The 27,657-nt window shown below is 43.2% G+C and overlaps 2 protein-coding genes across 2 annotated transcripts; one reads left to right on the forward strand and one right to left on the reverse strand.

Moving 5' to 3' along the window:
• Positions 1–564: 564 nt before the first annotated feature.
• EPCAM (epithelial cell adhesion molecule) lies at positions 565–6,517 on the reverse strand. Its single transcript, XM_082306274.1, has 9 exons — positions 6,181–6,517; positions 5,566–5,670; positions 4,697–4,937; positions 4,335–4,400; positions 3,035–3,098; positions 2,543–2,644; positions 2,233–2,427; positions 1,783–1,824; positions 565–1,093 (listed from the first exon to the last, which is right to left on the reverse strand). The coding sequence occupies exons 1-9, from the start codon at positions 6,245–6,247 to the stop codon at positions 1,052–1,054; spliced, it is 924 nt and encodes a 307-aa protein (XP_082162400.1). The 5' UTR covers positions 6,248–6,517; the 3' UTR covers positions 565–1,051.
• A 12,135-nt stretch (positions 6,518–18,652) lies between these two features.
• On the forward strand, positions 18,653–27,647 carry SPDYA (speedy/RINGO cell cycle regulator family member A; the record flags this gene model as incomplete). Its single annotated transcript, XM_082305645.1, has 6 exons — positions 18,653–18,881; positions 19,940–19,998; positions 20,271–20,356; positions 21,966–22,137; positions 23,276–23,573; positions 27,544–27,647. 6 exons carry the CDS (start codon positions 18,653–18,655, stop codon positions 27,630–27,632), a joined length of 933 nt encoding a protein of 310 aa, XP_082161771.1. The 3' UTR covers positions 27,633–27,647.
• Between the last annotated feature and the right edge of the window lie 10 nt (positions 27,648–27,657).

Raw genomic sequence — 27,657 nt, forward strand, 5'->3', positions numbered from 1 at the left:
CTTTATCCAAAGCTCTGGGAGGGAGTAGATAGCCTGGGTAAGTTTGGTCAGCCACCATGACAGTAAACAGTAATAACAGCCGAAACAGACTCTAGCTGTGCAACAACTTCGCAATGAACAGCTACGCAAGTCATCGTAATGGTGTAATAGCTCTTCCCCAGCTCCACAGTCGGATGCCAAGGCTGCCCACCCCCAACCCCGCACCAGAGATGGTCTAGATTAGAGGCTTGTTTTATTCTACTCAAATAGCATTTGAAAGAGCAGCCTATGCATTCCTGAAATTGCTACATTCACAGCATGTTTATTTTTTTGTACAAACAATCCATATTTTATCATTTTACTCCTGTTGCACATTAAGAGGGGAAAATAGGATAAAGCATACTTTTCACAGCTTTAAGGAAAAAAAAAGTGCTATTGAGATATTGGATGGCTAATACAAACTTCATTAATTGGAGTTCTAGAATATCTTCACCTATGCTGAGGTTGCTTGCTTTAAGGAAATACCACACTGCTGAATTTGTAAGCACGGTAACTTAGCAGATCATCATAATTTCAACATGGAATTAGAAGCCTGTTTCAAAGTTTTATTAATTCACTTCATAAAAAAGTTACAGCAACTTCAAATATGTACAAACAGCCATAAAAACATTATGTTCAGTTATACAGGAGACAGTCTCGTTACAACATGGCTACAAAAAATCATTATTTTCAAGAAACCTCCCACAAGGGTAAAATAACCATTTAAGCATGTCTGCTCCAAAACCCTAGTAACAGCAGTTGTCAACTCATTTCATCATCATAAAAAAATAAAATCAGGAAGCAATAGTGAAGTTTGCTTACTTGAGTAAGATGGGGCATTTAAGATTTAACTCTCAACAAACAGGAAAAGTAGTAGCATGGTTACCAGTCTTGGCTGCTAAGAGTTTTAACAATCATTAAGTGAGCACAACTGCCTCCCTTTCAGGAGGAATCTTTTAAGAGTTAAGATCCATGCCTCCAATGTTTCTTTTGTCTTCTTGTTTGAATCTTACTGTGTCTTCAGCTGATTTAATTACGCGTTCAGCCCTCTATGCATTTCATTCATTTCCTTTACCTGGAGAGGAGGAGGTAGAGGGACATCAACATTTGTGCCACTTCTCAACGGCAGACCCAAGAAGTCAATAGGACTTAACAACCCAGATTTTCATTAGCAAAGGGATTTGATGTAACACTACCAGAACAGAATGTGCTAAGACCACTGTAACACTTCAGGTTTATTACTCTTAAAAATACCACAGCACTCTTTGGGGTGTGTACAGGGAGCAGACTTTACTATTTAGCTACAACACCCTCTGGATGCCTTTACAAAAGGCTCTGCACTTGGGGTGAAGCACCATGCACTAGTACCATTTGCTACGATTCTGTCAGAAAGTAGCTCTTCAATAGAAACTGCAAGCTCCATGCAAATACCTTAAGCAAAGGTCTTCATGACAGAACAAGACTATCAGTATTTCCTAGGGGTTGTACAGCCCTTGCTATAGATACGTAAAATTAGTGCTTGCTGTCAGCACTGCCCCCCACCCCTGGGAAATGCAGCAGATCACCAGTTGCCTTTGCAACTAGTGCAGTGCGAACCAGGTGAACTATATAGAGATGAAAACTAGTTACAGAATTTGAATATTCAGTCTCCTTGAACACATCTGAAGCACCCAAAGCAAGCTTTTAACCTACAGCAAACTTAGGATTTTCTGGATTCTGGCCCACCTCCTCCCCGCACATACACCATAAACAGAAATTAATTACCTCTGCTTTCACATACTTCCCTTTCCTCCTCCTTGTGAGGACCTGTAAGAGGACACAGTAATTGTAAAGTTAAAGTTATGTGTAAGTCAAGACTTAATTTGGTTGTGACTTTAGAAGTCCAAACTTGAAGCTGTCCCTTCCCCATCCTTCCAAAGCGAGGTGCATGAGAGGCTGCCTGTCAATCCCGACTACTTTAAGCCAGGAGACAAGGCAGATACTTTCTTCACCTCAGTGAGTTTTTCCCAATACTTTTGTTTTCCACGCAACACCCTTCAGTTGTAACCTGAAACAGTGACGATATGTCCATCACCTCTTTCCCACCTCCCAAGTCTCAAAAAAGAAGCCAGTTTACAGAGGAAGACCGTTTCTGTCAGAGTCCAATTACCCTGGTATGTTATTTCCCAAAATACACTGTTACCTGTTCTGCTTGGCAGCTTCGTTCGAACTTACCAGAACAACAATTGCAGCAACTATTGCTACTATCACTACTACAATAACAGCGATGAGGCCAGGAGTCAGAGACTTCATGGAAAACTCTGGTGGTATTTCATCAACATAGTAGACCACTGTCTTCTCAAAACTCAGCGCTTCATTACCAATGCTCATGTTTAGTTCGTTGTTATGAAAGATGGAGTCACGTTTTACCTAAGAACAGATAGGAAATAACTCATCTTGCTTTAGCCAGCACACAGTAAGACTACTAAATGCAACACAATATACCCATCTCGTCTTTGACAGACTTTACCCATTACACACTTACATCTTTTTCAAAGTAGTAGGCCACATCAGCTATATCCACATCTCCAGGAGATTTGTCTGTGGAATTTTGCTTCAAATCAATAGTAATGTAAGGTTTTTCATACTGCAAAAAAATATAGTGTGGTATTAAGAAGGGGCTAGTTTAAATCCAACTATCAAATACACAGCAAAATATTATGATCCAACTTGTAAACACACATCCTGAATCAAGTTTATGGTACTTGTTCTCAAGCCAACTGTTTACAGTATGATTCAAACTCCACTTTTTTACTCAAGCAAAGAAAGAATTCATCTACAGACTGAGGAGAGGAATATGTAATTTCTCAGTATTTCAGTTCAGATACAGCTATTTGCTAGCTGCTCAGTAAGTGTCACTATTTTTAGAGCTTCTAATAAGACTCATGCTGTACTGCATTAGTCAGACAAGAGTTTTCAAAGTTATTCACAACAAAATAAAATTCTGATACTTTACTAAAAATGATGTGTCTCTTACCAGAACATTACTTATATAGCGTCCATCCAGCATGTAACGACTGGTAATTATATCCTTGAAGAACCTGTAAGGATATTAAAGCCATAGCTGTTAAAAACAGTACTTTTTACATATCTTTTTTCAGAAGCAAGGAAGACTAGTAGAATTGTTCTTTTTTCCTGCAGTCTCTCTGTGGTGGGTTGATCCCAGCTGGCAGCTAAACCCTCACCTAGTCTCTCACTCACTTCCCCCTACCAGGACTGGTAAGAGAATCAGAAGGGCAAAAGCAAAAAAAAAACCAACCCTCATGGGTCACGATAAAGACAGTCTAGTAAGTGAAAGGATTGGCTGGGGAAAATAAAAAACCTTAAGTGATGCAAAAGCAATCACTCACCACTAGCAGATGGATGCCCAACCAATCTCCAAGCAATGGCTACTTGGGAAAAACCTCCCCCCAGATTTATTGCTGAGCATGACGTTATACAATACAGGATATCTCTTTGGTCAATTTGGGTCAGCCATCTCTGCTGTGTCCCTTCCCAACCTCTTGCCCACCCCCAACCTACTCATTGGGGCAGCAGAGTGAGAATCTGAGAAGGCCTCGACACCGTGTAAGCCCTGTTCAGCAACAGCTAAAACATTTGTGACTTATCAACACTGTTTTGGTCACCAGTCTAAACCATAGCACCATACCAACTGCTGGAGAAAATTAACTCCATCCCAACCAAACCCAGTACACTCTCATTATTATACTAGAGCTCTGTTAATTCCTGACAGTGAAGATGCACTTACTGAAAAATAAACACATACATAACTGAAGTGTTAGAGAGAAGAGTTTGAACAGTTTTGAGAGTTTAGAAGAGGAGCTAGAGACTAGTAGCTTTTCTTCGGGCGCGGGGGGTAGTGTCTAATAGCTACAAGCGCATTTTTCTTGCTGTATGACCTCTGACAGAGAAGTAAGATTTTATTTTAGCCATGACGTAGCTAAACTGTTGTTTTTCTGCTGCTGCAGTCCCTATGCCATCTTTGTCAGTTTACTTTTTGGGCAGTTTCACCTTATTACCTTCCATTTCCTTCAGTATATTGACTTGATAAAAAAAAAAAGTAGCCATCAGTTTTAAATGGAAGTGAATCTCATTAGCTGTTAATTTATTTCCAGTAAAAATCAAAGCAATTCTATGAAGGATCTGTAGGTCACTTCTAAGATGCCTTACAAATGAGTTCACAGATTTGACAATGCTTTTAAACAATTGTTTAGAAATACGCTACTATCTAGTAGCATATGCAGAGATTGCCAAGACATCTTACTATCACCACTTACTTCTGTAAAGATTCAGCGTTCAGAGGAGTGTTTCTCTCAGCATGTTTCATTTCAATGATGATCCACCTAAAGTAATAAGTAGATACAATGAATATTCAAAGCATGTGCATATAACAACACATACTAAAAATCTAACCCCAGGGAAAACAACAGAGCAGTGAGAGGAAAACAAAGCAAGCCCCCTCAAAAACACTTCAATGTCTCCTTGTTTCTGAAGAAAAAAAAAAAAAGCGGTAATCAAGTGTTTATTACTCCATCTTCATTCATCCCCAGCCCATCATTCACACAGATAAATCCTCTACAGCGCAAAACCTAATACAGGACTGTTTTCGTGTCACAGCACACTCTGTTGAAAGACTTACGTCGTTCTGACTAATTGATTGCACTTCAAGTCTGCATCATGTTTGTCAGTTCTTCTAACACCAGCTGTATTCACACACCAACAGGTGGTTCCATTGCACTGCTTCGCCTTGAAAACACCAGTATTTTCACACTCGGGATCATAAAGGCCATCAGTATCTTCAAATGCATCTTTTGGTTTCTCACGACGACCTGATTTTGAGCCTGTCATTTCTGCTTTCATCAACAGGCATTTTGAAGTCACTAAAAATAACCAGAAAGTCACGTTATGCAGCATGTTTAAAACAGAGCTCTTAGTCTGGAAAAGCACAAGGTTACATCAGAAGCAACTCGATTTGAAGCCATTACAAGGAACATCGGGTGCCTAACACGTAGGTGGTGCAGAAAGTCAACACAACTGCGGTACATCAGCTTCTGAAGCCAAATGCGTAAGAGGTCCAGCCACCTTCAGTTTCCTTCAGCCAGAGGATCATTTACAGCTTAGCTGAGCTCGAACCAAGAGTCAGGTCCTAAGACAAGGCTTTCTGACCTCTAGATTTGTAGAGGTCACGATACATGCGTTGAAGGAAGCTAAAAATTAATCTTTGAGAAACTCTTGCCATTAGAGGCTGAATATTAAGGAGGCCTGCGTCAGGATAAGCGTGCGCACACCCGCACTAGCTACACAGGAGGAATCCTAAACGCTTATCTTCCATTGCCAGTTGATCTGGAAGACCAGGAAGCAGCTTTCCTTCCTTACTACCATGACTTGCCGGGAACTCAATGCTCATTTTCGCGTATTCCCTTGCGTTTAGCTGGCACTTCTCCTCACCGCCCCGTACCGGAGAACGCGCCCAGGCCAAGCCGCGGCCGACACGCGTGCTTTACTCACGGGTGTTGCAGTTCACAGACACGCGGGAGCCAACCGACTCGCACCAGCAGACGCCGTCTACCAGCTTGCAGTTGGAGACGCGCTTGTTCTTCTCGCAGATGCAGGCTGGAAGAGAAGCGCGGCTGTGAGGGCGGGCGGGCAGCCGAGCACCCCGCGGCACCGGCCACCCGCTGCTCCGCGGGCGGGGAGGAGAAACAAAGCCGCCCCTGGCCGGCCGGCGCCGGCCGGGTGTGAGGTACCCGTGCCCCACCGCTTCCCAAATCGCCACCCGCCCTTCCCTAGAGAAGGACGGAAACGTCCTTCGCGACGCCCGAGCTGCCCGAGGGCCCTTCCCGCGGGCTGCGGGCCCCTCCGGCCGGGGACAAAGGGGCGCGGAGGCCGGCCGGCCGGCCGCCCCTGCCCCCTCCTCACCCTCCCGCCCGCGGGGCGGCCCCTCCCCGCCCGCCAGCGGCCCCGCGCCCCCGGCGGAGAGGGGGCGCCATTTTGTGGCGCCGCGCCGAGCGGAGCAGAGCGCCCGGCGGGGCGGCTGGCGGAGGGCGAGAGGGGCCGCGGGCCGGGGTCACCGGGCGGGGGAGCGCGGCTAGGGGGGGCGGACAGAGGGGTGCGGGCACTCACAGGTCTGCTGGGCGCTGGCGGCAGCGCAGAGGAGCAGCAGGAGCGCAGCCCCGCAGAGCGGCTTCATGGCTGGGGCCGGCGGCGGGGCGCGGAGAGGCCGGGGAAAAGTCCTTTGAGGCGCGGGCGGAGGAGACGGAGCGGTGCGTGCGCGGCGGGGAACCGATGTGAGCCGCCCGACAGGTTCCGCAGGTGGTGGTGGCTGCGCCGCGCCCTCCCGGCTCCGGTTACACCTGGGACGGGCAGGAGGGGGCGGCGGTGGCGGCTCCTCCTCCTCCCCGGGCAGCCGGGCGCGCAGTTAAACCGCCGCCCCTTCCCCCCGCACCTGGGCGAAACTGGATGGGGCAGGGCGGGTCCCCGCTCCCCGCCCGGCCCGCCCCAAATACGGGCTCTTCCGCAGGGCTGGGGAGGGGGAGCGGCGCCTGAGGGGCGCCCCGAGGTGCGGTCGGTCCCGGTAAAGGGGCGGTGAAACCGCCCTGGGGGGGCGGGGGCGTCGTGGGGGAGCCGGGGCGGGGGGCGGGCGGGCGGCCCCGCCGTCGAAGGGAAACTGTTAGTCACCGGGGAAGCCCTCGGGCGTGTTTGCTCTGCGGTGACACACGGGCCGGGGGAGCAGAGCCGGCTTCTCGCCCGGCTCGGGCCTTCCCGCTCCCGCCGCTGGCCTTCCGAGGGCCGGGACCGCGGGGAGGCCTGCCCGCGGCAGCCCCGGGGGTGGCCGGCCCCGAGGTCTCTGCCCTGGCCTTGTGGCCGCCGGGCCCTGCCTCTCCTTTCCCTCAGGAGGGAGGCGGGGGGTGTTTTCCCTCCGCTCTGCGGGCAGGCGGCCACGGATCCCTCCCGCAGTCCGCTCTCGGCACGCTGAGAGCCTGTAATAAATATCCACACGCTATGGTTAGTTCTGTTCACATCCAGTGGTGCCCTTTGAACTACTTCATGAGGACTTAGTGTTTAAAATAAACCCTGATAATCCCTCAGTTAACTTAAGAAAAAACAGAACACCTATCTGTGTAGAATAAACTATTTCTTAAGGATCTTTCTGCTTTTTTTTTTTTTCCTTTTCTAAAATGCGCACTAGGTCACTCCGCCATAGGACTGCTCTGAAGAGAGTCGCTTCTGGTGCTGCAGTACCCGCACTTCCTTGTTCAGAAAAATGTGGTCTTTGGGGCTTTGTCTCTGAGCAGCAGAGCTTTGTGGGAACCTACAAAATGGTAGGTAGTGCCAGCGCCCTGCAAGGTTGCCGAGGAGGAAACATAGGCAAGCCTGCTGCAGGTGTTAAAATGGCTTTCCAAAGTGGAAAAGTAATGCCAAAATGGAAGACAAAAGATAGGTATGGTAGACGGAAAATATTTTCTGAAGCTTTTTTTGAGTTTATTAATTCAGTTAAAAACATATGCATAGATCTTTCTGAAAGATATATTAGTGTCCTAGAAAAACAAGTTATTTTAGTACAGGAGAAAACCAGAATGACATCTCTCTCAGTCTGTTCCTGCATTTATGAGAAATGCATGAGTTTCCAAAGGCTTGAAACTTCCTCTTCCCAGCGTTTGCTGTACAATAGAAACTTGTTGCGGCTTTTGTATGCGCAGACCTCAGTTAATGAAACTGTTTGAAACCTTTGCATGTTCTAAAATGTAAGTGCAGGTTAGCTATCTTTGTGGTTTTGTCTCTGTGCACAGCTGTGTTTGTGTTGTATCACTGGTTTTGTATTTACTATTGTCTACAGTGCCCTGCTGCTATCAGGTAGGTGCTGTCTCAGATGGGTCTGAGTTAAATGACTTTTTTGGGTCTGCTCCTGGTACAGCCCGAAATTAGAGTTTCGCAGCATTTATCTTGATTCTTCTTGCAGTTTTGTGTGGCTTCTTAACACTCTTCTGATACACTTGTCAAAGACTCAAAATAAGAGCATGATCTTAGCCGTGTGAAAACTTTGGAAGATTTTAAAGTCTCAGATATGGACTTCTCGCGTTGCTGCTGTCAAATGATGGCATTCTTCAGAAAGATGAGCAGGATCAATAGGCTCAGAAATGCCTGCCTTCTTGTAAAGCTCATTTTCTGTGTAAATGTACTGGTTTGCTCAAGATGAGAAGAGTTACCTCGTTGTTACCAAATCGCCAAACTGAACTAGGTAAGCCTTGATAATGTGTTGAACAGTACATTTGATGATCGGCTTTTGCCTTTTTTAATATGTAAATGTAGAAGAACAGAACAGGCTGGGTACGTGCTAATCCTCCTTGTTCTCCTGGCCCTTGTTCTGTGTAGGTAAACCTCTGTGCCTGGTTTTAAAAATCCAAGCCTTAGTCTGCAGTCTTGAAACCTCACGGTGCCTACTACTGAAAGTAGTGCTGTCTCTTCAATGACCTACAAATACTGGATGGGTCTTTGCTGTCAGTATACAAAAAATAGCTGTAACCTTTAGTGTTTAAGGGTTGAATGGTCTCAAGGTATTTGTGTGGACTAAAGAAGCCTGTTACAGTGTGTTTTGGGTTTTTACTGTGACACATTATGTTTTCCTTGAACTGTTAGCTATTACCTATAGAAAGCCATACCATAACTGTGGTGCAAAGATAGGTGCACCATGTTGCGTTTTGTAGTACAGCATTTAATTTGGCTCCAATTTGCAGGAGCTAATAAAGAGCCTGTTATCTATCATTTCCCCAGGTTTCCAAATCGGAAGAAATTCTTGTGAAACGTTGCTCAGTATTTTAGAAGCAGAGAGAGTTGCTCTACACAATGTCATTCTCCAGCAAAGCAATGGAAATGAGGGACCATTCACAATAGTGTTAATGTTACTCTCTTTACAGGTTATTTTGACGGAAGCCTCTCCGTAGAATCAAAGCTAGTGAAGCAGGCATATGGTTAAAAAGATAAAAGGGCCCAAATATCAAAGTAGCTTCATTACACAGATACCTTGGCGTCTAGGGGGTTGGAAGGCAGTGTCTTTTTTGTACCTTTTGTGGCAACAGGTAACTGTCTGTGCTGGAAGACGTAACATTATTCAATGGCTATTCTATATGAACTTTTCTCAGCGTACAGCTCTAAAGGTAAGGCCTTGCTTATTGGTTATAAACAGGATAATATTATCAACTGTTGGAGATACTTCCTCTTATCAAATAGCTGAGTGCTGATTAGGCAGTGCAGTGTAGGCTAGTTGTGGTTTACACTTATTAAAGCATAATTACAGCTCAGACAAATGATAGTTTAAATGCTACGAGCACATTACTGGCTCTATCATATAGCAAAAAGAAGAAAAGTTTTGAACACCAGGGCCTAGAGAATATGTAAACTTACATTTGGAAAATTCATGTATTTTTCAACTTTTGCTCTGTAATTTCCATCTGCTCCAGATCTGTTTGGAGAATAAAGTTCAGTTCACTGAAGTATTCAAGAGCCGGTGACGCCAGTGGGAGGTTTTCTGTTGACTTCAGTGAACGGTGGATCAGATCCAAGGAGATAAATCCAGCTCTTTCTGAAGTCAGTAAGAATTAGTGGGATCTGGCCTAGGTCTTTATGAGGTCATTTCCAGGTCTTCCCTAGAAACTGGGTGCGTGGGCTTGTGATACTCCCCAGGCACAGAAAAAGGACAAAATCTGCTTTCAGGGAAAGTTGTGAGGATGTATGAGTCACTCCTGAAGTATCAGGAAACGATGCAGGGTGGGGCTGTGACATGCACTGTGGTCAGCAGATCAGAGAGATGAGTGGAGAGAGCATGATCGGTGCCATCCGAGATGTGGCAATCTACCTCTACCTGAGATTCTTCAGAGCCTGCAAACCTGATCGGTTTGGGGTGTACCCTTCTGAAGATAACCAAAGTCTCATCCCTAGAAAATAGGCCATGTATTATACCAAATGGCAAAACATAGTCTTACTAGTGTTTTCCCAACAAAATTAATGACTTTCGAACATTCATGATGACTTTTAAATGGTTGAGGCTGACAAAGTTAGAAACAACCAGAAACAGTCTTACGCTCAAAAGTGCCAACAGTTTTTTTGAACAGTAGACATTGCTCTATACATTATCTATATTTTAGACTTGCTCAGGAACTTAGTACAGTTTTGGAATGTTTGGGTACAACTATTTTTGCAGACTATACCATTTGCACAGAATGAAGCCATGAAAGCACTGTAGGAAGAGGACAATTTTGAAAAATTATATAGAGTATCTTGTCCATGATGTGTTTCTGACGATTCCATGCCTTCACAAACCGATGTATGCTGCTGCTCAAAGAAGTGTAGTAAAACTGGTGCTTCTGCGTATTTTATTTTTCCTGCAGGTTTGAAAAACACTACATAACAGGTAAGTAGTATTGTCGATTGGAATAATGAGGACATTTGGAGTCATGGAGAGCTTAAATGTTTTGGCCGTATGGAGCTGGTCAAATATAGAGCCAATAAGAAAATAAATGAGCAATTGTGCCTTTCCGCTAGACTGTCTAACTACTTCTGAACACTGTAAAAAAGCTAGTTTACACGTTTTGCTTATTTTTGGCCTGTTTCGTGATCTTGACTTTGTTTTCCTTGAGTAATAACACAGTTTGTAAACATAACTATGTTTGTGTATTTTGCCGAAATTGCCATGCAGACTGGAGATGGAAATGAGTTCAGAGGCAGTGGCAACACTCACAAAGCTGTCCTTGGCTTCAGAAGCCCACAGCTTGGTTCTCTCAGGCTGGAGACCTTTGACCAAAAGTAAGAGTATCTACCAAGAGGTAAAGGGCTGTTGGTTCCGAGGTTCATAAAACTAGACAGGGTGTAGCCGCAGGAGAGAAATGCTCACGCAATTAATGCATGTTCTATTTGCGTCTTTGAGGATTATAGAAACCAACCTGCCTGATACGTTGTGGCATCCTCACCCCCCTGCCAGGGCTTAGTCTTAGCTCCAGTGGGTGGGGTCAGTAACAGGCTTGTCATCCCTGTCTATACTACCTGAAAATGCATCTCCATGGCTCCTATACCTACAGCATTTTTTTAGAACATCTATTGTCAGCATTCAAAGCTGCTTAAAATGCGCAGCATTAGGTGTAAAAAAATTAATAACTCTTCATCCAGACTACTTCGTAGCAGATAGGCAAGCATATTAATTTCATACTGTGCCCAATCCCTCAGAACGCTCACTGGTTTCATATGGTTTGGAAAGGGCTCAGAGGAAAACATGGGATCGCAAGTTGTAGTAAGAGAAGCTGCGTTTACACTCAAATTGTTTCAATTCTGGCATCTAAGATACTTTTTTTTGCCCTTTTAGCCATTCTCTGTGAAAGAAGATACAGATGGAACTTTGTCAAAACACTTGTTAAAAACTGTTTGAGAGAGTCCTAAATAGTTTTTAACATGTTTTATCGCATGACAACATCTCTGCGCTGTGGGCAGAACCAAAGCAGATGGTTATACAGACAGATAGTTGTCCCGTCTCTCAGTATGGTGTTATCAGAAGGCACATTAAGTACTTTTCTCACAACCTGGAGGTGTCTGCCATTAAATTTGCTTGTCTCCGACTTGGCTATATATACAGGTCGCTACAAGGCGAGCTAGGGTGTGGATTTACAGTATGTCAGGTAACCCGCAGTAACAACCTGTGGACACAGCTGTAGCCAGCAGTAAGCAGAGACATGTATTCCTCAGTGTAAACAGGGTCACAGCGTGCACACAGGCAGTTTCCACGGAGCGACTCGCATGCTGGAAATCCCCACCCACTCTTGCCTCACTCCGATCTGTGTGTGTAGTCATACCACAAGCAAAGGTGAATAAATACACCCATGAGCTGAGCAGAAAAACTGCATCCCACAAACACCGTTTAGTGCAACACAACGGATGGCAGAGAGTGGGGTTAAGAGAGCTAGGTGTTCCACAGCTCACACAATTTTTTTTTTCCTCACTGAAATAAATCGCTTTTATGTTGTAACTACTTTCCTAGTTCATGAGTTTCCCTTATTTTTTCAGTTAGCAATGGCTGTTACCAAAGTTCATCTGTTTCTCTTTGCACTTTAATTTACAGCCCTTGTACTAGTCATTTTATTGCTTCAGCCTCTGAGTGAGAGAACTTTTACAACTTGTGATTACTGAACTCAGAGAAGCAAGCTTTTTGACCTGCCTGGGGTAATTATAGAGCCCATTGCTTCTTGGGAGGGGCATTCAATGTTTAACAAACTGTGGCAACTCTAACTGTGTGGAGCCTGGACCACTGGATGGGAGTGGGAAAAAAAAAATTCCAGACTCTTTCCAGCTTACATTTTAACTTGCCTGTTTTTAGTCTCCAAAGGGCTGTCCTTGAAGTTCTGCCTTCCCACTATTGAACTTGATGCTGTCCCTTTCTTAGCAGTTATGAGGGGATTGGAGCCAATCTATTTGCATATGAAAATAATTTTCCCTTCAGAAATGATAAGTACATTACTCTTGATTAATCCTGCCATGGGGTGATGCTTCTGAATGCCATGCCATCAAAATAAGGCTCTTGACAGTAGAGAAATTGTCCCGTCGTAATTACTACTATTGTTTCATATTATAGGGGCTGTGGTCACGGACAAAGATTCAATTGTGTTCAACAGTTTAAAAACAGAGAATAGACACCCTGTGTTTGAAAGAGTTAGTGATCTGTATTATGTGACCAGTAAACTGAAAGGTAAATCTAAACTTCGGAATTAGAAAACAAGATGAGAAAGATTTGATGCAATTTACACGTTTTGCCCAGTTAATCATAAGCCAGCTAGCTAAGAGTTTGAAGGCTCCCACCTGTTCTTCATGCACTCAAACAGGTATTATTTAAGAAATGCTGAACTTGCCTTCAGGAAAAGAATTAGGACATTATTTTGAAAGTGCCAAAGTGTTTCTACTTTTTATCTCCCTAGATAAAAAGATATATTTCCTACATAATAAGTTGCTTAGATCTTTTGTGGTTTTGTGTGCTACTGTGTACGTATACATTACATCAGTGAGACGATGCATGTGTGTTAGTCACTAGATGTGAATGGAATATTTTCAGCTAATGTGATCTTATAAAAATGTTTTTTAAGTAAAATTCTTGAAGTTTTATTGGTTCAGCTAGATGTTCATCGCCAAGATTTTTGAAGTCTAGGGTTTGCTAGTTGTTTCTGAGAGGAAAGAGGAGAAAAATACAAGCAGAAGAGTTCGCGTTTTCCCAACGCGCATGCAGGCGATCCAGTCCCTCTGCACAGGCGCAGTACCCCGGCAGCGCCCTGGGCACGGCCGACACACACCTGCTCCGTGCTCCTGCACCTGTGGCTCGGGAAGCCTGGTGCTCTTGGCAGCTGAAACAAATGGCTCCAGGGTCATGGTGGTATAGAGGAGTCCTGGTTATTACTGCTCTTTGCACAACGCAGTATGAAGAAACAGCGTGGGCATAGCTGGGTAACAAATAACCGTGGTTATTGCATACTCGCCAATGCAAAATACAGTCTCTAGTGGCTTTAAAAAGTTAGAACATGGTGGGTGACGTCAGGAGGTTCAAAAAAACACTTAAAGGAGTACTGTACAGTTCATCTCCTTTCCCTTGAATGTAAACTATACATTTGAATTTTGAGTTACTGATGTTGAGAGATACATCTTTCATCACTTGCCATTTTGTGACATGATGGTGAAGTCCTAGTCTATCTCATCGATTTATTTTGACAAAGTAATCAGAACTCTTCAGGTAAGACTGCTTCATTTCATTTACAGGCAGCACAGAAGTGCCAGTCCTTAAAAATAAAGGCTTCCACTGTCTGCTTGGAATTAGTTAAGTTCACAGAGGACATATAAGTCTATTTACAGTAGAAATGAACAGCAAGTCGAAACTTAAGTCCCCCGTACTTTACGTAGATTTTCTGCTGCAGAGTACTTGGCTGTTTTGAAGTATGCAGAAGCAGCATGTTTAAACATGCACTGTGTTTGCTGGCAGCCTTCACATTCTTTTACCATTTGCTGTATTAATCTAGTCAGTACACTTCTTGTTCACTACATAATTGCCAAATGATTTTTTTTCTTCTAGTGCCTGAATTTCTCAGGACCTGAGAATAACTACAGTTGTTCTTGGACTTAAGTATTAGAAAACCCTGCTGTATGCTTGGAAGTTCTTTTCGAGTAAACAAAGCTGAAAACAATCTTCCTGTCCATTCATCCATCAATGACAAACTTCAGTGGCACTGGACCATTTGTAGTTCTAATACTGTACCATTTGTCAAAAGCAAGGATTTAGCTGTGAGGTGCCTTCCCGGTATCCTCACTTGCTACCTCAAGCGGCAAACAGGTAAGCCATATTCAGTCTGTTAGGCTTAGTCCCAGCCCAGGCACCATGGTGCCGTAACAATTTGTTTCACACACCTCATCTAAATCCTTACTCTCTCTTCCCATGTGAAAAACAGGTTTCTGGTGATAGATGTGGGTTCAGGTGGTTTATCTGTTCCTTTTTAATTTAGTGAAACTTGCGTGACTTGCTACACCCTTTATTCTGAAAGAGTTTAACCACATGTCCAGAGTTTGCTTTTAGATGAATGCTTCAGTTTCGTTATGGTCTTTAGGAACAGAGCTCTCAGCCTGCGTGCATTTCATGTAAAACATATTTTATTGAGAGGCTGGGTTCCTCCCGACAAGGTCAGGAGTCATCTCTAGAGGGAACAGAGACTTCCCCTGCCCCCCCCCCCCCTCATTTCGCACTCTGCATTAAGTAGGAAAAGTCTATAATTGAAAAATATGTATTTTATTATGAATGATGATCTGTATTTAGAAGAACCAATGGTTCTTCTTCATGACTGACTTTGAAAAGAAATACCAGGTGTTCTTCCTATGGTACTTCATAACAACATAACTTCATAAACAACAAAAAAAAGTTCACTGGAAAGGATATCAGAGGCCAAAGGCCTTTGTTTTTCTACCTTTCATATTTCTAAATATGAAAAAAAAAGTATGTATATCCTAAATATAATTTATTGAAATTACTAGCCCTGTGTTTTTCTTCAGTGATGCTTCTTAATCTACCTGTAAACAACTCAATCCCTGAAAAATTTAAGTCCTTTTTTATTTAAAGGAAGCAAACTGCTCTGCAGCTGCCTTTTTGGACCAGCTACTGGGTACCTATGTAACTATATATCTCATATAATTGAGTTCCAGTGCATTTATGGAAATTTTTTTTTGCAAAAATAAGATTTTGTAAGAATCCCAGGTCTTTCAAACCCAGGTCTTATTATTTTGTGTATCTATATATATACAGACACAAAGATCAATTCAAACTGTGATAACATATAAAGATGAAGACTAGCTAAGTTGATTTAATGTCCACCTATAGGAAGGATTAGGAATTAAGGACAACATGAAAACTAGACAAATGTCCCATTGTCTCCGTTTAAATTCCTTGTGGTGAAACAGTGCCCCCTGATGTCCAGCGAGCTACCTGGAAATCAGAAAACTACATTCTTCCAGATATTCTTGAATGAATCGTTCAACCTTCTAAAAGCTGCAGTTAATAATAGGCAAAGTTGAGAACCAGTTAAATCCACTATGTCATGCAGAGGATTTAGAGTCAGGTGAAGTTCTGTTTCCTTATCGTCACTGTGTTCAGGCATCAACTTTTCCACGCTGATGTTTTTTCATGATGTTTCCAAGATGAATCCTTGAGTCATCCCCATCTCAACAATCCTACCTCAGTCTGTAGAGTCCAGCAAGGAAAGAAAGGTAAAGCTGCAGACGTTCTCACAGCTTTTTCTCACAGCTTTGGTTTTCTCAGTCTGAGCCAGGGTTATGCAGCTGGTCTGTACCAGAGCAGAGCCCTGGGTCCTGGGAGGTAGGGGACAGAACAGCAGGGGTTAGAGTCACAACACCTGTTGAATAACTTGATTATAACAGATCTTTGGGAAAAAAAAGATCTTTTAATATTTCATTGCAGAACCACCAGCTCAAAAAAAAAATTTTAGAAAGGGGAGTGTTACAGGAGAAAAAAGCCCATACAAACCCTGGAAAGCTCTGTGTGGATAAAGATCTACATCGTAAGCCGCTTTTTATCGATAAGCCAAGGAATACAAATGTGTAGATGTAAAAAAAAAGAATGCATGCACTTCACAATTATCATTGCAGTTTTATGTTTTGCAGTAGGGCAAAAAAAAAATGACAGAAGCTTGTTTCCTCGTCTGAATGGTTTAGATAGTTATATGGAAGCTTCTGTAACTTTTCTTTGTTCTCTGCAGTTATCAAATGAATGGTAATTAATTGAAGAGCGCTTTGAGTTCCTTAGGTGAAAAGTATTATCAAAAATAAAGAACAATTTAATGCAGGGTAACTCAACCTGAACACACGTTTATGAAGAGAGAACCTCAAACAGACTTTTGCCCAACTGCTGTATTTGGTATTCTCTCTGCCCCGCTGCCAAGTTTCCCGATTTCAGCCTATTCCATACAGAGATGTTGTTAGCTCATACATTTACCACTTTTTTTCTCTCTCTGAGGTACACAATCAGAAACTTGATATGACCTTTCCCTGAATACGCTCACTAACTCAAGAGCACCTAAATAAAGGTAACTAGCAAATTATTAATAAAAGATGAGGAAGGAGTAAAAAGGCCTCTCTTCTCATTACCATAACAAATGAGACCAGTTACATTTTAATTGGCCTGTACAGGAGGAAACAATGAAGTGGGATGTATTTCTTGCCATCTTCCTGGAGTAAATCTTTAGTTTTTATAACAGAAGACAACAATAAGATTTCACACTGAATCTTAGTAGTGAAGGGAGTTTTTAATTCTCGATATTGCATTTCAATAGACTGCCTTGGACTAATTGCATACTACTACATGCATTAATTGCTTCTGTGGCAAAGTCACAGCAGGGTATGTTGCACCTGTATTTTTAATGAAGTTAGGTATGCCTTCTCCCTCACGGCCTGTGCCTCCCGGGGAGACGCTGATCATCCTGGGGAGATGTTTTAAGGAAGCTTTTGCAATGGCGTTGGGCAGCCGAGAGGTTAAAGTCACGTTCCGGGACAGCTGGCGGCGGAGGCAGGAGCAACGGCGGCGGAGGGACGCTTGGCCCGGCGCGGTGCCCGTCTCCCCTCAGGCCGCGCCGCCGCTCACACCGAGGGCTCCCCCGGGACGCCAGGCCGAGGCGGCACCGCGGCGAGGAGAGGCGTCCCGCTGCCCCCACACCCCGGGTGACCGGAGGCGCCGCTGTCGGGGCTCACCTCGTCTTGCGCGGCAAAGCCACGGCGTGAGGCGGCCGCGCGGCCCGGCCCCCCGCGGGCACCGGCCGGCTGCCGGACGGAGCGTCGCGGCACCGGACGGAGCTACGGCACTGGCTTAGAGGTTTCTAACCCCATGCAGTCAGCGTGCCACACTTGCAGCGCCTCAGGGCGCGCTTTCCCGCCCTCCCTCGGGGACTGCGAAAGACGCGAACGGCAGCGGGGCCGAACCCGCTCCCGCCTCCCTGCCCCAGGGCCCGGTGAGCGCCCACCTGCCCGCCCACCCGCCCGCCTAGCAACAGCCGTGCCCTTCTCTGATTGGCTGGCGGGCTCCGCGGGAGCCGCGCAGAGCAGCGCCCCCAGGCGGCAGGAGGAGGGTGGGCGGAGGTAAGCGTGCCCCGCCGTTCGATTGGCTGAGACGGCCGCCTCGCGCGCTCCGATTGGCTGCGGGAGGCGCCATCTCGAGCTGCGCGGGGAGGGGAAGGCTGCTGAGGGGAGCCCGCGGGGCGCAGGCACAGCCGCGCGGGAGGGGCGTTTGGGCTGTGTTTGGGTTTGGGTTTGTTTGTTTGTTTGTTTTTGTTTTGTTTTAATATGGCAGCTGCCTAGGAGCTAGGGGGCCAGGTAGGCTGCTGTGAGCTGGCCTCAGACAGCCCCATGCTCTGTGGAGGGACCTACCAAAGCAGTAAATGCATTTGCTCCTGTCTAAAAATACCTTTCCTCACACTCCATTTGGTATCTTCTTGATTTTTACAGTTACAAACGCCTCAGGTTTGTTTCCTTGGTTATGCCTTTAGGGTATGTCCTACTTGAGGGATAAGTTTTTATTCCCAATAGCTATAACCAGATGTTATGAGCTCAAGGCTTTAGTTTTTATGCTATATGGCTTAATTATGGTTCTGTTGCATTATTTCTATTAAGTGTTCTTTTAAAAATACACAGTCACAAATTGGAGGGGAGGAATGGAGATTTTTTCTTGGTAGATGTAAGTAAGTGTCTAGGGCTATGAGCATCTGACAAATGGCAACTTTTTCTGGAAAGGATTTTTTTCCATTTTTCAAAATTTTGAATGGAAAAAGAAAGATTGAAGGCTCCTTCCACTGAAAAAGAGCTTTATCAAATTAGAACTAAATTAAAGAAATCTACATAGTTGGCTTAGCGCACAAGGCTTAGATAATTAGTACTGATAAAATTAATTTTTGTATCACCTGATGTACAAGCTCTACTGAAACGCTTCATTTAAACAAAAGAAATATAGAGAACTATTGCTCAAGCTGACTATTTTTGTAGTTAATTTCTTCTTCTTTTTTAACAGGAACCTTTACTTACCAAAATGAGACACAATCTGGTGTGTCAGACACCTCCCACTGTCACTGTTCATGTAAAATCGAGTGCATCCAGATCACATCAGCAAAAAAACCTTATTAGACTAAAGCGGCCTACTTTTAAAGACCATGAAGAAAATTGTGAAAAAAAGGTTCCTAGTCATAAATATAAATGTCCAAAGGGACCATGTCTAGTTATTCAGCGCCAGGAAATGACAGCTTTCTTTAAATTATTTGGTAGGTTAATAGTGATAGATAATAATGTATTGACTGAACAGTAGAAAACTATCAAGCACGTATGTTTAATAAACTCAATAATTTTTTGAAGTGCTTTTTATATAGATATTAATGGCCATGTCTTTGTCTAGATATATTTTGTTGTTATACTTCAGTGTATAAATATTTAATGCTTAAGTTAAAAATACAAAAAGTGCTACCAAACTGATGAAAAGTATCTTTTAAAATTACAAATGAAACCAAGGTGGTATGGTACTTCCTTTTATGATCATTTCCCTTTCCTTTCTATTTTCTCTTATATTTCAACAAATACATATAAACAATGTACATCTTGTTTCACACGAGGCTTAAAAAAGGCTGGACTCCCAGTCTTATAACCATGTTATTTGTTGTGGGAATAAACATTTAGGGGGAGAAGTGGAATGGGAAGAAAATTTGAGGAGTTGTAGCATCTCTTTTGCATTTCTGTCTCTCTCATATAAAGTTTTGTATTTATTTAATTTAGTGATGAGATAAAGTAATAGTGGAAGATTACACTTGGTTTTTATTTGAACCTTGAATGAGGAGTGAATCAGAGAGAGTTTGCGGTAATCCTGTTATACTACATGTTCACAGACAGTGATGCACTGACCGCAAATAATCACGCAAGTATTGCCTTATAAAGGCTGTCAGGTAATCAAGGTGCAGAGATCTCAACAGTCTATGGTTCATCAGAAGTAATGGTATGCTATTAGATGGAACCACTTAACACAGGAAGAAGTTATATTAATAGAAAAAATACTGGTGATTTTTCACCTTCACTCGCTGTTATTGAGACTGAATGAAATGCAGTCACTAGATTTTCCACCTTGCCTTTCTGGTAGTTTGTCTTCTTTTGTTGGTTAAGTTTTTTCATACCTAGTCTCCTTCTCCCTTCAGTTTCTCTGTTGTCTACTGCTGGGTCTAGGGTCTTCCTTTTTATTTGGTTTAATGGAAGGACCATCTGTTATTTATTTACAAACACTTTCTAACAAAAACAATTTTGGTGTTTGAAATGCTACAACTTTCTTTTGTTGCAGATGATGATCTAATCCAAGACTTCCTTTGGATGGACTGTTGCTGTAAAATTGCAGACAAGGTAAGTGTATTTCCCTCTTAGTTAATAGAACATATATTGCGTGAAAAATCTGCTCTTCATCACTTGATACTGTAATGCAAATACAGACCATAATTTTTTTCTAATGTGTTTGTATGGAAGCTTCAAGAAACTCAATTTATGCTTTCCTCATTGATAAAAATGGCCAAAATATCTTGGCGCAAGATAAATGTGCGAAGCATTTTAGGAAATGATGTACTGAAATAATATATTGATACTTAATAATGAATGTAACATTTTACATTTTAAAACAGTATCTCTTGGCAATGACTTTCGTTTATTTCAAGAGGGCTAACTTCACAATAAATGAGCATACCAGAATCAATTTCTTTGTTGCTCTGTAAGTACTTTTAAATTATCTGGTTTTATTAGGTTTTATTAGGATAAACTTTGCATTATTTTATTTCTTTGTTTATGCCACTGATAATTATGATATACAATGAGACTTTTTAAATGAGTGTGTAGTTGTTTGGGTTCTATATAAAGTATAGAAACGTAATCTACGTACTATATATAAATAGTGCAAATTGAACATTCTTCCTCTGATGACCACCTGTGTGGAACAAGCTTGCACAGCAGTGAAGGGACATTTGCATTGGTGTTGTGATACATGGCACGGCATTCTGTCTACAAAACTAAATCTGTGAACTTTTTTAAGCATTACAAGAAATATAGGCAGGACAATACATGGCAACATATACATGGCTCACACTTCCTATTATAAGACTCTGTTTTAGATCTTTGCCAGCCTTTAAGTCGTTTGTACTGAAATGTTTCATCATCATACGCACCTCATAATGTAATCATACGTTACCTTGGGAGTAACTTTTTATTAAAGTTTCTGTCAACATGATTTAAGTCAGCTGTAAAAATGTTGCTAGAGAATTTCTGAGAACTTTTTTGAACAGTTCTAAAATTTCTATACTTTGAAACAGAGGTGCAATCAGGAATCTGTCTTTACCAAGCCTATATAATCTCTCCATATTTGGCTATACCTCAGACCAATTCCACATTTTCTTTCATAGGGTTATGGTGCTCAGGTCATCTTTGTCCATACTAGTGCTTCTCAGATGCTCTGATTTGCACACTAGTGGGGGGAGAAAGATGGCTGTTTCTTCTTCCGTAAATAGTATTCTGGGTAGCATCCACTGAGCACGGAGGAGGAAGCCATCTGACTCCACTGAATGGGAAAAAAGCCAGGCTGGAAGAGCTAGAGGATTAGAAAGGCAGAAAGGGTCTGGTGAGACCGGGATGAGAGGGAATATCGGGGTTAGGAGCAAGTGAGAAAATTGGGGAGGAGACTAAAAGTCATGATTTTTTCAGGTATGATTTACAGGAGTTTAGTATCAGGTGGATCCAGAGGAAGTAAATGTTTTCCTGTTGTCTGAGAAGATGACCCAGAACCAAAAGTAGCATATAGTGAAGGAAGGGAGAAATGTTAAAAAAGTCATTTAAGGTTTTCATTTATACATGAAGGTAGACCTGTATGTAGTTGTTTGCTGCTAATTTAATGTGAGCAACATAATTTTCAAAGAATAGCTAAAATCCATAAAGTAGAAAATGTAAAGTTTAAAATTTTGTAAGATAGCTGTAAGCTTTACATAGAGAATGTCAGAAACTGTTCATTTTAGTGCAAGGATATCTTGCCAGTTTGGAGAAGGCTGTCAGGATTTGTTAGTTCTTGCACATCTACTCATTGAGGAGACTTTAGGGTAAAGCAATTTTTATAATAGCGTGAGTTTTTATTTACCCAAAGGATACACATGGAACTTTCTGATTAAGAAAATACTGTACTCCTGAGAGAAGGCTGCATTTTGTTAGCAGTTTTTTTCACAATATTAGGAAAAAGAACTACTTCAATATTATGTCTTTTAATGTTAGAAATTATACTAATACAGTGATTTAAGACTGAACAATGTTTACAGACGCAAACATATATATGTTTGAAGGTATCTGGCAAATACAGTTGAAGAAGACGATGAAGAATCAAAGTATGACATTTTCCCATGGGCTTTGGGAAAAGCCTGGAGAAAGCTCTTCCCTGATTTCTTAAAGTTAAGAGATCAACTATGGAGTAGAATTGACTACAGGGCTGTTGTAAGCAGACGCTGCTGTGAAGAGGTAGGGAGGGTTTTAATATTGTAGATGCTGAAACTACAACAATTAATGCCATAATAATTTAGCTCTATACAAATAATTTCTTCCTAAAGTGCGTAGGCAAGCCGTGGGAAAGAAAAGATGCAGCTAAAATGTAATGGTCCATTTATCTTCCACAATATTTTTTTTCTTCTGCATTTAAAATATACTCTTTGAAACTGTGCTTTTAGGGTAAACTACAATATTTTACATTGCACTACTGTTAAAAGTGAAGTTTTTATTGACTAGAATCTTTCTGCTTTACGCAAATATTTTTATTTAAAAATTACCATCTGTTGTTTCACTTTAGCCACTTCAGAAATAATTTTGTGTGTGTGTGTGTGTTTGCTTTACAAATTACAAGTTTGTACACAAGTAAAACCTTCAAATAAAAATCCCAGCACCTTAGGTGAAATTTTAATCCCTTCAAAATTAATATAACTTCAATTGACTTTTTAAGGTCACTGCATTTAAAAAACACTCAGAAGGACACACTTTTAACATTCTCTACTATTAATGCAGTGTTACAACCTACTTTTTTGAAACATATTAGGAAGGAAAAAAGACATTCCTCACTTTTCAGGTGGAATGTATCTGTCTGGAAAAGCCCTATCATGTTCTAAAAACATAATGTTTACTACAGCTGGAGGAAAAGAAAATCTCATTTACTCTAGAGTCCCATCTCTGGGGATGGGATTGGGTCCTTATGGGAAAGTGCAAGGAACAAGGCAGAATGCTTTTCCCAGTGTACCCTCCCGGCTTCCAACAGTCATCAGTTCAGTGACATTGTGAACAAGAAGATTCAGCTAGTTGATGTTTAGTAGTTAGTAAAAGACACCATCTTCAGCCCAACATACAAAGCATAAACGGGTATTTGTGATGATGCACGTGAATATACAAGGCTGTAAACTGTTGTGTTTCCACATCTGATTCATAACTGGTTCACTTACTCATGCCCAAGGTAGCAAACTTTCTAATGAGACAGAAGCAGGTAGATAATAGACGATACCCATTTCAGCTACGTAGTATTAATTCTCTGCCATACATGAACTGGATCCCTCGTTTTCAGCTATATGTTTTCCTATTATTTTTATGGTTTCTGATGTAACGGCTGTCCTGATAGGTGATGGCTATTGCTCCGACACATTACATATGGCAGCGAGAACGTTCTGTGCACCACAGCGGAGCTGTGAGAAACTACAACAATGATGAAGTACAGCTGCCCCGAGGACCTAGTGCTACTCCTACAGACTGCTTGCTTTGTGGTAAGAAAGGAAGATTTGTACGACTAGGATTATCATCATCTTCCTCCTCATCTACTGGCACTTTGGAGATGATGGAATTACATTCATCCCAGAATTTGAAGGACACCTTTCCAACTGAAAAAATGCTCGTTGACTCTCCTTTTTCTTATGCCCAAGGTATGGTTTAATATTGCAAATAGTTTTCAATTAGTTTAGGCAACTGAGGCCCTATTTGCCCTTTAGACTACAGTAGGGACTACTGTGTCCTTCTTGGTATGGCAAGACGTGATCTCTGTGTGTTAGCAGAAATCCCTGTTACCTTGGCAGAACTATACTTTTACTGCCATGGTCCCATTTTGGTTCTCACATCTTGTCTCTTGACTCTGTCAATGACCAGCTGGAGTGCATGGAGCTCCGCCTGGGCATGGCTCGTGAGCCGACTGAGAGCTTATGGGTCAGGATTAAAGGGAGGGCAGGGACAGGTGACATCATGGGGGGATCTGCTACAGGCCACCCGACCAGGAAGACCGAGTGGATGAGGCCTTCTATAGACAGATAGGAGTGGCCTCACGTTCACAAGCCCTGGTCCTCATGGGCAACTTCAGCCACCCTGATATCTGTTGGAGGAACAACACAGCAGGGCATACGCAATCCGGGAGGTTCCTGGAATGCGTTGATGACAACTTCCTTCTCCGAGTGACAGAGGAGCCAATGACGAGAGGTGCTGTGCTGGACCTTGTTCTCACCAACAAGGAGGGGCTGGTGGGGAATGTGACCCTCAAGGGCAGCCTTGGCTTCAGTGACCATGAAATGGTGGAATTCAAGATCCTTCGGGCACCGAGGAGGTTGCACAGCAAGCTCACTGCCCTGGACTTCAGGAGAGCAGACTTTGGCCTCTTTAGGGATCTGCTTGGTAGAGTACCATGGGATAAAGCCCTGGAGGGAAGAGGGGCCCAAGAAAGCTGGGTAATATTCAAGGCTCACCTCCTCCAAGCTCAGGAGCGATGCATCCCAACAAAGAGGAAGTCAGGCAAAAACGCCAGGAGGCCTGCATGGATGAACAAGGAGCTGCTGGACAAACTCAAACTCAAAAAGGAAGCCTACAGAGGGTGGAAGCAAGGACAGGTGGCCTGGGGAGAATACAGAGAAATTGTCCGAGCAGCCAGGGATCAGGTTAGGAAAGCTAAAAGCCCTGATAGGATTAAATCTGGCCAGGGATGTCAAGGGCAACAAGAAAAGCTTCTACAGGTACATTGGTGGTAAAAGGAAGACTAGGGAAAATGTGGGCCCTCTCTGGAGGGAAATGGGAGACCTGGTTACCTGGGATATGGAGAAGGCTGAGGTACTCAATGACTTTTTGCATCAGTCTTCACCGGCAAGTGCTCAAGACACACCACCCAAGTCACAGAAGGCAAAGGCAGGGACTGGGAGAATGAAGAACTGCCCACGGTTGGAGAAGATCAGGTTCGAGACCATCTAAGGAACCTGAAGGTGCACAAGTCCATGGGACCTGATGAGATGCATCTGTGGGTCCTGAAGGAACTGGCAGATGAATTTGCTAAGCCACTGTCCATCATATTTGAGAAGTTGTGGCAGTCCAGTGAGGTTCCCACTGACTGGGGGAAACATAACCTCTGGGAAAGGGGAAACATAACCTCTGTTTTTAAAAGGGGAAAAAAGGAAGACCCAGGGAACTACAGACCGGTCAGTCTCACCTCTGTGCCTGGCAAGATCATGGAGCAGATCCTCCTGGAAACTGTGCTAAGGCACATGGAAAATAAGGAGTGTGTGTCCTGCATGACATCCTTGTCTCTAAATTGGAGAGACATGGATTTGATGGATGGACCACTGGATGGATAAGGAATTGGCTGGATGGTCGTGCTCAAAGAGTTGAAGTCAACGGCTCGATGTCCAAGCGGAGATCAGTGACGAGTGGCGTTCCTCAGGGGTCGGTATTGGGACCGGCGCTGTTTAACATCTTTGTTGGCGGCATGGACAGTGGGATTAGGTGCACCCTCAGCAAGTTTGCTGATGACTCCAAGCTGTGTGGTGCGGTTGACACGCTGGAGGGTAGAGATGCCATCCAGAGGGACCTTGACAGGCTGGAGGGGTGGGCCCATGAGAACCTCATCAAGTTCAACAAGGCCAAGTGCAAGGTCCTGCACATGGGTCAGGACAATCCCAAGTGCAAATACAGGCTGGGCACAGAATGGGTTGAGAGCAGCCCTGAGGAGGACTTGGGTGTGTTGGTTGATGAGAAGCTCAACACGAGCCGGCAACGTGTACTTGCAGCCCAGAAGGCCAACTGTATGCTGGGCTGCATCAAAAGAAGTGTGGCCAGCAGGTTGAGGGAAGTGATTCTGCCCCTCTGCTCTGCTCTGGTGAGACCCCACCTGGAGTGCTGTGTCCAGCTGTGGGTGATCAGATGCTGGAGCACCTCTCCTATGAGGACAGGCTGAGAGAGCTGGGGTTGTTCAGGCTGGAGAAGAGAAGGCTGCGGGGAGACCTTACAGCAGCCTTCCAGTACCTGAAGGGGGCCTACAAGAAAGCTGCAGAGGGGACTTCTTATGAGGGCACATAGTGATAGGGCAAGGGGTAATGGCTTTAAACTGAAAGAGGGTAGATTTAGGTTAGACGTAAGGAAGAAATTCTTCACTCTGAGGGTGGTGAGGCACTGGGACAGGTTGTCCCGAGAAGCTGTGGCTGCCCCATCCCTGGAAGTGTTCAAGGCCAGGTTGGATGGGGCTTTGAGCAACCTGGTCTAGGGGAAGGTGTCCCTGCCCATGGCAGGGGGGTTGGAACCAGGTGATCTTTAAGGTCCCTTCCAACCCAAACCATTCTGTGACTTCCTGGAAGTACCAACTGCTTTATCTTCTGAGTCTCTTCAAATGAACCATCGTCTACTACAGTAGATTTTGGGTTTCGTTCCAGTCTATTAGCCATTTATTACTATTCTTGTATTATACATTAAATTGAGAATCCTATTTTAAACACTTAGGATTGGTAGAAGAAACAGTAAAAATACTGGTATGTGTCATGTGAGTTAAAAGTGTGTTACATGAGTTGAAGCACTCTCGCTGAGAGCTCTGTTTTCAGAGAGGACAGGCTGCTCACAGTTGCTGTCATCAGTTTGGACATATGTTAAATCACAATTCACATTTTCCTTTAAGTGTATCTCAGCTGTTGACAGTTTATACAAGATTTCCTCTTAAGACTAGGGTAGGAGTAGAAAACAATACAAGAGTTTATTGTGAAAATGGTTTTATGTAATTGAATCTTTGCACATTAATCTACTCAAAATAGCGTCCTGAGCCTTTGTATGAGAAGCCTCCATCACATACAGCAGTTCTGGGGCAAATGCTCATTGTTTAATTTATTATTCAGTGGAACACACTTGAGATGTTAACGTCCTGGGGGAGCTGTGCAAGGCCTCAGGTTCTGCAAAGATACCTTCATGTGCTTAACCACTGCAGAGTTCTTAGTATACTTATTTAGTGTTAAGGTTACAGTTATAGCTCTATTTCTTATTTGCATATGTTCTCACTAATATCCAAACTTTCACTATTATAGTAGGATTGTGTTACTGCTTTTGACAGCTTCAGTACAACTGTGATACTCAAGGGATCCTATTCAACTTTGAGAAATTTGGCATTTGAATCTTGAGATACAGAACAAGTCAGGTGGCTACAACAGGTCATTTAATAAACTTAACGTGTTAAACATCACCATCTGCTTATGTGGTGAGACCCTAAAAGACTTAATTTAAAATCTATTTTTACTTGAGAGATCTTGCTTTTTCTATCTGACAAAAGTCAGAAAAATTTGTTTTTATTTTGACCATTTGATGGTCATGCTTATATGAAGTTCAGAAATAACCAGGCAACTTTCAGTGTGGCTGGTGGAAGTGAAGCAAAGCTATACGTGTCAACAACTGGGTTTTCTCTTGAAATAAGCACGGCTTTGTCAAGAAAACAAATTCAGTGAATTTCAGTCTCTCACAGTTGTGCTTTAAGAATGTTGTTCTTAAAGAAACCAATAGCCACCAGTTGGCAGCCAGTGAAGTCAGAAGCTGCTTCACTTGCATTTCAAAGGGCAGATTTTCATCCATTATTTTCTTACTACATTTTTTTCTCCTTATTTCTGGTAGACTGTCAGAGCCTGTCGAGCAAAAGGAGACGAGGCAGCACCTCCAACCAAGACAAATCCATGGACTGGTTTACAAGCCATGAAGAATGAAATACACCCGATGAGACAGAAACAG

This window comes from Platalea leucorodia (assembly GCF_965183815.1).
Source record: "Platalea leucorodia genome assembly, chromosome: 3".
NCBI classification, from domain to species: domain Eukaryota; kingdom Metazoa; phylum Chordata; class Aves; order Pelecaniformes; family Threskiornithidae; genus Platalea; species Platalea leucorodia.

Excerpts from the sequence above, each read along its gene's own strand:
- EPCAM (XM_082306274.1), bottom strand. The coding sequence starts at position 6,247 with ATGAAGCCGCTCTGCGGGGCTGCGCTCCTGCTGCTCCTCTGCGCTGCC. Across the intron at positions 4,938-5,565 it reads GTCTGTGAACTGCAACACCC|TGACTTCAAAATGCCTGTTG; the intron begins GTGAGTAAAGCA and ends GGTTATTTTTAG. Across the intron at positions 3,099-4,334 it reads AACGCTGAATCTTTACAGAA|GTTCTTCAAGGATATAATTA; the intron begins GTAAGTGGTGAT and ends ATATCCTTACAG.